Genomic DNA, 11,510 nt, shown 5'->3' on the forward strand with positions numbered 1-11,510 from the left:
CTTAGATTCTAGTGACTTCAGTTAAATTGGAGTACATAAATAAGTGACCTAGCTAGCATGGGCTTCCCTCTGCGGGCTAAACTGTGCTGTTCTCTCTGGCAGCACCTGTCTGCATCTTCTCCAAGCATGAAACAAGCTGTTCTTGCTTTGCAACATGGGGTATTAGGTTGATCATTCGGGACTTTGTTGTTCTATGCCAGGTACTTCTCCACTGGGAAAGCTGACAAAGCCCATCTCCTAGTACTCCCATGGAAGCTAACTTGTGAGGGATTAAGTGGATTAACGACTCAGCATCTTTCTACTTGTGGTACTCCAGACTTGTCCCATCTGCCCAGGAAGGACGGCACATGCTAAGGAAATGTCAGATCGTGCTGATTGAGTGGTGGGAGTAGCAAAGCTGCCTGCGTCAACTTCCCCCCGCCCCCTTCAGCCCCCGTGACACACCTCTCATGGGGGCTGGCAGGGCTGTGGCTTCTCATCCCTCCTTGCTCACCCTCTCTCCCCCAGGTCCCCACATCTACATGCCCTGCTGTGGAACAGGAGAATCTTTCTGCAAGACACCCTGCTCCATGCTGACATTCCACTTCCTGTGGTTCCCCAAGGCCCTTTAAACCGGAATTCAAACTGCTCCCTCCCCAAGCCCAGCACGATCTGCTTCTGTTCACCTGTGTAGCTTCATCCTCTGCCATACGCTCATCACTTATACTTGAAAGCAAGACCAGACTACCTGTAGTTGCTGGAAAGTGCCACACTGTTTGCTCTTTCCATGCCTTTGCCTAATTGTGTCTAGTCTGCCTCCCTAACTTGTCTGCTTTGCTGGCTCCATCCTTCAGATCTGTCACTTTTCACATTGTGTCTTTGGGAGAACACCCTGGGCTCCCCTTGATGTCATTTCCCATGCTGAATCCTGCTACACTGCCTTGTACATGCCTTTATGTATACCCCATGGCATCATGGTTTATTTACATGTTTACACATGCCTCCTGGACTAGATTCATGACTTAAGACAGCAGAGCCAATGTCCTAGTGATCTGTGCATCCCAGCACCCAAGAGGGCTTAATGCATTAATACTCATTAACTGGATGAATTAATGAAGAATCCTAACACATTGCAAACTGCATAGTCATAGCAAGGAATCAGAACAATTTCAAAGACCCTACTAAAACAGAAGGCTTTCCCTTAGGGCGCCTAGGTGGCTCAGTGGGTTAAACCGAGCCCTGCATAGGGCTTTCTGCTCAGCAGGGAGCCTGCCTCCCCCACCCCATCTCTCTGCCTGCCTCTCTGCCTACTTATGATCTCTCTCTTCAAATAAATAAAATCTTAAAAAAAAAAAAAAAACATTAAGCTTTTCCAATGGCTTGGTGAAATAGGTCATAACATTTCTCAAGGGCTGCTTATATTCAGATACATCGCCATGTGCTTCATATGCACCATCTCTAATCTTCACAGCAACCTGTAGACGTCATCATTCAACCTTTATAGATCAAGAATCTGAAGTCCACTGATCACATAGCTGTCAGTGGCAAAGCCAGGACTAGAATTCGGGCCTCCCTGTTCACAGCCAATGCTTTGTATACCACACCCCCTTCTCCTTCTGCCCCTGTTAGAGGAAGGAGCCCTTGTAGGGCTGGAGCCCCTTCCTTAGAACCTTAGGCCCCTTTTACCCAACTGAAGGGACAAAAACAAGTTGACCTTGTTCTTGAGCCTGGCTATCCAGTAGGTGGGTAGGTGGGTAGGTGCCAGAGGGCTCACGAAAATGTCTTTTTACATGTTCATTGCAGATAACTAAGTCACAGGGTTTGCTAACTTTTCAGGTAAAGCCAACTGGAGTGTGTTTGTGGCACCAAGCATTTGTGTTGCTGTCGTCATAGTGGGCATTTTCTCAATGCGTTACTTCCGACAAAAGTGAGTTGGTTACATTTTCAAATTTCAGTAAATTTATTTTTTTATTGACAATAGCTGTTGCCACTATGGGTCAGAGAAATGGGTTTTCTCAAACATTTCTGGTAGCAGATTAAATTTATTCTACTTTGTTGGACAACAGTGTATATTAATTGAAAAAAATTGAAAGATACTGGGGCACCTGGGTAGCTCAGTCAGTTAAGCATCTGCCTTCAGCTCAGGTCATGAACCCAGGGTCCTGGAATCGAGCCCCATATCATGCTCCCTGCTCAGTAGGAAGCCTGCTTCTCCCTCTGCTTGCCGCTTCCCCTGCTTGGGCTGTCAATAAATAAAATCTTAAAAAAAAATTAAAACATACCTATGACCTAGCAATTTGTAAGAAGAAATTTATTACAAGTGTATCATAAGTATATGCATATATTTAGTGGCAAATATGTTCACCGAATTATTTTTCATTAAGGGAGAACAATTTGAAACAACCTAAATGCCCAGTGATATGGGACTGGTTTCCTACATCAAATTGTATCTAATGCTGTATGGCATATTATATCCATTAAAGAGGTAGAAGAAAATTAAATGGTTAATATTTGCAATATTACATGTTAAAAAGGTTGTAAAGAATTACATACTTTCACTTTTTAAAAAGTACACACACACACACACACACACACACACACACCCTATATGCAAGATATATCAGCTAGCATTAAATTTGGTTCTATGTAACATAAAAAGCCAATTATAGGACTTAAACTAGCTGAGTTTTTCACCCAAGTTAATGATGTAAACTTAGGTTGAGGACTGGTATAGTAGCAATTAGGGATCTAGGCTCTTTCTGTTATTCTGTGCCACTATCCTTTCTTGGCTTTCATCCCTTGGCTCACTTCATGGTCCAATGACTGCAGGAACTATAGTCGTCATGCCTGCATTCTACAACTACAGGCAGAAGGAGGGAAAGCGCCCACACATCCCTGTTCAGGAGCCTTTACATGAAAAAGTTAGGACACTTTTGGTTACACCACACTGGCCAGAATGTGGTAGGGTAAAGGAAACTTAAAACTGTCATCTTACATCTAGGCTCATTGTCATCCCAGTATATCAGGGTCCTCTACCTAAGGAAGAAGGTCGAGTATTGGGAAGTGATTAATACTCTCTATCTCAGAGATATGCACCAAAATGTTAATGGTGGTTCTAACAGAGGATAGAATAACAGGTGATTGTAGTCCTGTTTAACTATTTTCTACAATTTCTTTAAACAGGTATGATTTTGTAAAGAGAAATTTTTAATGAGTTATTCGATACAGAGTTTTTTCCAAATGTATAAAGTAAGAAGAGGTCAAAATAATACAAGCTCAAAGTCATTCTACTAGCCATTGAACTTGACTGAAAAGCTTTGCATTTATTGAAGCTCCCATGTGTGATAGATACTTCAAAGCAGAGTTCTCTTTAGGTAGACTTTGAAAAAGTTTAATTCGAATAGAGTCAAAGAGGATCACATTCATCTTCTTTAGGGAAATATCAGTTAGGGTGAAGGCTTTTTTGTTAAAAAAAAAAAAATCCCCAGATCGGTGGCTTTAATAAAATAGTTTATTGCTCTCCCACAGAGTAGTCCTGACGTGAGTCATCCAGGTTGGTTGGCAGCTGTGCTCCACACAATCATTAGGGATCCTGTTTCCTTCCAGGTTTTTATTGACCCCCAATCCCTTGGGTACCGTCCTCATCTGCATGATCTGCTCACATTTGTTTGGAGAAAAACTGTCACAGGGGCACATACATCTCTTGCTTCAAAGGACTAAACATCCTGGAAGCTTTCTACTCTTATTAAACATCAAAGCTTATTAAAGCCAATTTTTCAAAAATGTTTCGTATTAGTTTCAAATTTTAAAAAATAAAACATTTAAGTCACATGCATTTATAAGAAACAGTTTAAGGAATGTTTTCCTTCCATGTCACAAAAGTAATATGAACACATTTTAAAATATATTTAAAAATGGGGCACCTGGGTGGCTCAGTGGGTTAAGCCTGTCTTCGGCTGAGGTCATGATCATGATCTCAGGGTCCTGGGATCAAGTCCCACATCAGGCTCTCTGCTCAACAGGGAGCCTGCTTCCTCCTCTTTCTCTCTCTCTCCTTTCTCCTTTCTCTCTCTCTCTCTCTCTGCCTGCTTCTCTGCCTGCTTGTGATCTCTGTCTGTCAAATAAATAAATAAAATCTTAAAAAAAATTTTTTTTCAAAAACCCAGAAATGATCGAAAGAAAAAAAAAAAAAGACCCATATTTCTTCTAATTATCAAATACAACTACTGTTAACAGTTTGGATTATTTCTCTCTGGCATTTTTTTCTGGGCATTTTTTAAAAAATTGGTTATGTTCAAACTACTTATGCCATTTGTATCCTGTTTTGTTCTTTAAGGGTTTGTTGTTGTTGTTGTTTACTTTTATCATAATAGTTTACCTGTTATCATGAACACTTTATAAACATTCTAACCTAAATAATAAGCTCCCCACGGATAGGAGCCATGTCTTCTTGCTTGCTATTCCATCTCCAGTATGTGGCATGCGCTCATCACACATTAGGGGTTTAACCACTGTGAAATGAATGCACGGCTGGAGAGTGACAGCTAAACATTACATTGAGTAAAAGTTTCATTGTTTATTTAGCAAACCCCAAATGGCTGCATCATGACTCTATCATCTACCCAGACCAGAGAAAACTAGTCTAGCCCTGAATGATGCATCATGTTTCTCCTTCAGGGCTTTATTGTATTCATTTGCATACCCCCATACTGAACTACCTCTACAATGAAATCAGTGCACCAGTGCTGTCACGCCACTGTGGGCACATTTAACCAGATGTCATTGTTTTATCTATAGGGTATCTGTTCTCCTTTTGGCCCTCAGACCTCAGTGGTGTAGTAAAGAAATTCCAGACCCAGCGAACAGCACCTGGGCCAAGAAATACCCCATTGTGGAGGTAAGGTTATAAAGGCTTACTGGTGAGTTGATGGGATTCCAGTGATGTAATCTTCCCACTCTTAGTTACCAAGTGCTTAGTTCCTATGGATAGGTGGACCCCCCTGTGCTAGGTTACTGAGTCACACTCCCATGCACAGGAATTTTCGAAGCTTATGACGAAAAGACTAAAAGACCTATAGCTTTTCATTCCTCTCTCTGCCTTATGTTCCCTTCCTCACCTCAACTACTTCAAAAAAAATTAAAAAGCACGTATTTTTGCCTTTTGCTGAGCACTAGCCTGACTCATCCAAATTCAAGAGAATTGGAGCTTTACCGTGACATTTCCTGTCCTGAGCATAGAACAGATAAATAGAGCTCAGACTATTTTGGTGTTGGCAGGAAGCCAGTAAGTCATTCCATTGTGTAAGGAAAAGGTTTTAAAGAAGGAGAGGTTGCTCGGCTGGTAGATAGGAGAGCAGAGACTGAAGGATGAGAAGGGCACTGCCGCACGGCCCAAGGAGGTAAGAATAGCTCACTGTGGGCAAGATGGCCATCTTGGGTGGGGGTTCTAGGAGTTGGAGGCATCTGAACATGGAGCAAGACTGTGCATTTCAGGGAAGCAAAGAGGAGGAAGGCGGTATGCCAGCATTCTTGCCCAGGACCCTGGCAGCCCACCCTCTTCCTTGCACCTCATAAGCATTCTCCTCCAAGATTCTTCTCAGTTACACAGTGCATTCTCTCATCCACACCCTTCCTCAAGCCAGAAGCCAGTGGTACCAGCTGTTGCTCAGGGAGAGAGCAGGTTTCAGCCATGTCTGCCTCAATGAGAACTGAAGTCACTGCTGTTAGTGCCTTTGAAATAAAGTTTGGGTGCAAACCCCACCTTTGCCACTTATTATGGTGGATTGTGCTTGGGCAACTGTCCTGATGATCTTGAATCCTAGTTTCATCCTCTGTAAAACAGGAATTGACAGTATCTCCCATGTAAACTGTTATGAGGATGAAGACGTCACGTTAAGGCACATGGATCATGCAAGGCAAAGGTGGTTCTTCCCAGGAAGACTCACACCTGACATCTTTCACTATTGAGGAATTTTGTCCCAGTTAAGTTTCAATAGCAAGAACAATAATAACAACAGTAGCTTTTATATAGGTAGACATATATTTGATTATATATATATGTCATATACATACTGTATTATATATAATACAGTATATTATGTATTATTAAATAATATATTCATATGTTTACATATACATATATTCAGGCATACCTCTGATTTATTGCTTTGATTGTGAACCACTTCAATAAAGTGAATATTGCAATAAAGTCAAGTGAATTTTTAGGTTTCTCATAAAAGTTATTATTTATCCTATACTGTAGCCTATTAAGTGTTCAGTGCATTGTCTAAAAACACAATATACATAATACCTTAATTAAAAAAATACTTTATTACTAAAAAACACTAATCCTCATTTGAGCTTTCTGCAAGTCATAATCACTGATCATAAATCGCCATAACAAATATAACAATGAGTTTGAAATGTTCCAAGAATTATAAAAACGTGATGCAGAGACACAAAGTGAACAAATGCTGTTAGAAACATGATGCCAGCAGACCTGTTTGAAGCAGGGTTACCACAAAACTTCATTTTGCAAAAAAACACAGTATCTGCAAAGTGCAATAAAGCCAAGCATGAAAAAATAAGGCATATATATATATATAGCCATATAGCTTTTCTATGCCAGGTACTTTAAAAACCTCTTTCACGCATTAAAATCTAATCCATACAACAGCTTTATAGTTTTTTTTTTTTTTAAGGTTGTATTATTTTTATCCTCACTTCTCAGATGAGAAAATTGAGGCACAGAAGACTAAGTAACTTGCCCAACACTAGTTGGCTAATAAATGGTGGATCCTGGATTCATATACAAGTAGGATGTGCTATCTGCCATTATATTACATACTCTAAAAGATCTCCTTTAAGCATAGGGTGCATAGGGTTTCTAGGAGTCAATACTTCTGAGCTAAACAGACTAACTGAACAGGTGTTCACGTACTGGGCTCTCACTTGGTGGCAGTCTTGTGGTGACCTATGGGCATGCATTCAATAAGGATGCCATTGTCGGTGTCAGAGAGGATCCAAGTAGAAGCTCCATCAGCTGAGCTTTAAGATCTCTCTTCCATTGCTGAGATTCCACAGTCCTACATCCTAAGAGCCTGAAATAGCATGGTGGGAAGCATCTCTGGGTCAGTCCCGGACACCTGGCTCCCAAAATTACAGCTTTGGCGTCATGGTCTCTGTTTGCCTGTTTGGGCATGAGGAGAAACAGAGGCGTGTAGGGCCCATGAAGACTGTAAAAACCTAGAAGAAATGCTGGGAAAGACACACAAAGGGTTAGAGACAGTAGCACAGAGAAAAGTTCATAGAAATTGCCATCCATGTGTCCAAGGTTGTATAGTTTATATATTGTTCATTGTAGCACTGTAAACAGAAGCCAAAAAGTTGGGCATAATATAGCCTGCCACCAGGGGAGCAGATTAAATGTGGGTACATCCATACAAAAGTATTTAAGCAACTACTAAAAAAAAAGAGAGAGATCTACATGTCTAAAAATCCCTAAGATATTTGAAGGTGGAAAAAAAAGTTTTTAACAGTTGTCTAAAATGGGTTCTCATTTGTATAAAAAGGAGGGAGGTTTTATACACATACACAACTGCAGCATGTGTACAGGATATTTCTGGAAGCCTGCATCTGAAACTAGTATTGGTTGCCTTTGGGTAGCAGGTTGGAGGTAAGAGGGTCACTTAATTTTCATTATGAAGTCTCTTCAGACTTTAAAATCTTTAAATTTTTTTTTTACAAAACTATGTGCATATGTATCTTTTGAAAAAATAACTGGTAAATTAAAAAATAAGATTTTGCTTAAACATGGCATCTGTTATGATGGCCTTGAGGTAGTAGCCTCAGAACTCCATGTCACTTGACCTCTAAAGTAGGTGGACTGTTTTTAAAGACCTAAACTGTTCTCCTGGCAATAGGCTGAGGCAAACATTAGAAACACAGTATTATGTCTTTCACCTCTAACAAAATTCTCAGAACTCTTTGAGTTCCCAGGCCTTAGATTCCCCCTTACCACTTTTTAAGATGTGGCTAAAATGTAACATGTCTCCAAGCTCTAGAGAAAAAGCCAAACCATAAAGAGGATTGCAGGGATGTTCTCCATTTTGAACTTGTAGAAACTGAACAGTGTCCATAAGGTACCTGAGCTAATAGTGGTCCCAGAGGCCTCGCCCCAGGCCTGGTTAGCCGGAGGGCCTGCTTTGTACAAGCTCTGAGGAGCAAGCCCTATCAATATTGTCAAAGCTTTCAAGAAGGCATAGCAAATGCCTCACCTTACAAAAGAAACAAACCATTTCTGCATTCTGTATAGTCTCTCCCACATCTGGGTTACAGTGCTTTTTTTTAGCTCTGCTTCCCAGAGCTGAAGGCCATCTACCAAGCCAGACCATTCTGCCACAGCCAATTTGGGTGATGATCAGAAAAAAGCACACTCCCAAGAAAGAAACACACACTTATCCTCTAGCTTGTCAGTGTCCTTTGTGGAAGTGTGTCCTGAGGCAGCACCATCATTCACTTGTTGGATGCTTGCCACGCTCGAGGAAAGAAGGGGACATCAGAGGCCAATCCAGACCTAAACACTCTTACACAACTTGGCATTTGACAGATAAGGGAACCAAAGGTCAGAGTTGAAGGAATTTGCCCATCCTGTAGAGTACCACTGTACCAAGGCTATTTTTTTGTCATTCTACTCCTCTTAAGGCATGAATGATCCTTGTTTATAGATGGTATATGGGCATGCAAAAAAAAAAAAAAAGAGCAATCGTATAAAATACCATGTGTCAAGAACCTGATGGTTTCCTTGCTGTTGTTGGGAGTCCAGTGGCAGAAACAATCAGGAGGGTCTTCATGAGAGAGTAAGGGCATCAAGCAAGAAATGGTGCAGCAAACAAAAGTAGGGTGGAGGCTAGCAGTGGAAGCACCAGTGTGGTAGTGGCACTGCAAAAAATGTGTTAAAAAAAAAAACAAACAGGATGGTGTGCCTTAGTTTCTGAATGTAGACATGGGGAGGGAGAGGAAAGTGCAGGCACCTGACAAACTAAAGGCTAAAAGCTTCACTGCAGATTAAGTCTGAGATGATGAAGGCTTTGGAAGTCTGCTTTAGAAAGATCAAGCAGTCAGTGGGAAAGATAGTTTTGAGGGGCAGGTAGAGCCCACTAAAGCATGGAAAGAGAAATGTTAACAAAGTGCTTGCACTTGGACACTGGAATCTGCAGTAAATTGGGAAAGGAAAGAATTAGGATATTGAAGAGTCAGTAACTGATGTGATACTGACAAAGAGAAGGCAGAGAAGTAGCAAACAAAATCAGCCATAGGGGGAAAAAGAATGAACAGTTTTTCCAAGGAAATCCAGATTCCAGTTTACCCTGAACCTTTCAGCAAAGCCTGAAGTCATTAGCATCCCTTAAAAAAAAAAAAACAAAACAAAACTCTTCATCATGTGACCTCAAATTTCCAAAGCCTGTTCGCCTGGCAAAAGAACTAGCAGATTCCAGAACAGACCAGTCCTCTTGGCCCATTACATCCCTACTTGAAAAGTTAACTTTCTCAAGATTCAGCTCCAGTGTGACTTTTTGAAAGTCTTCTGGCTCCTCCCCCAGACAGGAGCAAGCCCAGCCTTGGCTTTGCACCTACTATGCCCTCTATCCTAGAGAAACAGCTAGTGCAGTTGGGACTCATCAGAAAGAGTCTGGTTGAGGGTTGAGCTGCATAGTAAGTTACTCACTGGCTGGGGGTGTTAAAGAGCCATGGCTCTCATCTTGCTCCCTGACGATGTTAACTGCTTCACTCCTGTCACAAAGTCAAGGGCCCACAGAGTCCCACCTTGAGCCAACTAGGCAGTGCAGGCTGTGACGCCTTTCATAACCCTGGAAAAGTCGGTTGCCAAGGGCTACTTACATAACATAGCTGTATCAGTCTCTCCCTCCCCTTTCTCAGGAGAAGCAGCAGCTGCCCTCGGGCAGACTCCTGACAGACCCGCCCAATCCTGAAGAACCTGAGACCCTGATCATCACTGAAGTCCTTCATCAAGTAACCCCACTCTTCAGACATCCCTATCACCCCAGCTGGCCAGACAAGGGGCAAGGAGTCCAAGGTCACTATACCTCTGAGGAAGACACACAGTACAGTGCTTCAAGCCTACCACCTTCAAAAGCTCTCATAGCAGAGACAGCACAACTCGTGGATCTGTACAAGATGCTGGGGAGCAGGGGCTCTGACTCAAAGCCAGGACACCTAGCGAGCCCCTTGACAGTTCTCCCAGTGGACTACCTTCCCACCCATGAGGGATACTTACCTTCCAATATAGAGTATCTCCCTTCACATGAGGTTCCTATAACTGACCCTATGGAAGAACTAGAACCTCAACACATCTCTCTTTCCATTTTCCCTTCAAGTTCCCTTCACCCACTCACCTTCTCTTGTGACAAGAAGCTGACTCTGGATCGGTTAAAGATGGGATGCAACTCCCTCATGCTGTAAGTGGTGAAGTTTGGACAATGTGTCCCCAACCCTGAATGTGTCCCACCTCCCCAGACTTCTACTCCAGTGGCCAACACCTCTAAGGTATTACCATCAGGTTTGCAACTAGAGGGCAGACAAGCAGCTCAGGATCAATCTTGGGAACTGAGAATGGGCCTTAACCCAGATACACATCTTGCCTTCTCTAGAGGGCCTTGGGATTATGGGTAATCCTTGAACAATGTGAGGGTTAAGGGCACAAGCTTAAACCAGCATATTTTTTTGACTCCCCAGAAAGATAACTGTTGGCCTGATGACCACTCTTATTGATAACCTATTTTGTGTATGTATTATATACTGTATTCTACAATAAAGCTAGAGAAGATGTTACAAAAGTCATATGAAAAATATATTCATAGTACTATACTATATTCACTGAAGAAAATCCACCTAAATAGACCCACACAATTCAAACCCATGTTGTCCAATGGTCACTTGTACACTGTGTGCACCTAGACTCCAATCTGGTTTCCTACAACTTCTTGGCTCTGTTTGTCGGGAAAGGGAAAGGGTAGAGTTCAAACCAAGCCTCTCACTAACAGTGCAGGGGACTGTTCACTCAACAGTTTATAAAGCAGCTACTCCATAGCAGGTCATACACCTAGGTCAGTAGTATCCAATAGGCCTAAGGTAGAAATGTTTATATATCTTCACTGTTCAACGCAGTAGATATGAACCACATTGGCTATTGGCCACTTTGGAATTTGTGTAGTAGAACTGAGGGAGTAAGCGGATTTTGACTGTTATTAGTTACACATGGCTAGTGGCTACTGTACTGGAGGGCACAGATCAAAATGACGGATACACCAGTAAGCATTATAGGGAGTTTTCAAAACAGATCAACCCTGTTTTACAGATAAGGACATAAAAGTCCCCCCAAGATGGTCGTGACTGTCCTTATGAAAGCCTACACAAATGTACCTTTTTCCTATTGTTTCATCATCACCCTCTTTCAGTGAATCAAGAGCAGCTTTATGGTGGAAAGTTACCATAAACCTTCCATGAAGACC

General features: G+C 41.9%; 1 protein-coding gene across 4 annotated transcripts in view; it reads left to right on the plus strand.

The window, feature by feature from the left end:
- Positions 1 to 10,850, plus strand: part of IL12RB2 (interleukin 12 receptor subunit beta 2) — an 82,815-nt gene extending 71,965 nt beyond the window's left edge. For all 4 annotated transcript variants that reach the window (XM_059137810.1, XM_059137812.1, XM_059137813.1 and 1 more), the window contains 3 exons: positions 1,816 to 1,906; positions 4,777 to 4,876; positions 9,919 to 10,850. In XM_059137810.1, the coding sequence (XP_058993793.1) occupies positions 1,816 to 1,906; positions 4,777 to 4,876; positions 9,919 to 10,461 (734 nt within the window). In that variant the 3' untranslated portion in view covers positions 10,462 to 10,850. The remainder of the gene's footprint in view (positions 1 to 1,815; positions 1,907 to 4,776; positions 4,877 to 9,918) is intronic.
- The last annotated feature ends 660 nt before the right edge of the window (positions 10,851 to 11,510 follow it).

Source organism: Mustela lutreola, chromosome 10 (genome assembly GCF_030435805.1).
Source record: "Mustela lutreola isolate mMusLut2 chromosome 10, mMusLut2.pri, whole genome shotgun sequence".
Lineage (NCBI taxonomy): Eukaryota > Metazoa > Chordata > Mammalia > Carnivora > Mustelidae > Mustela > Mustela lutreola.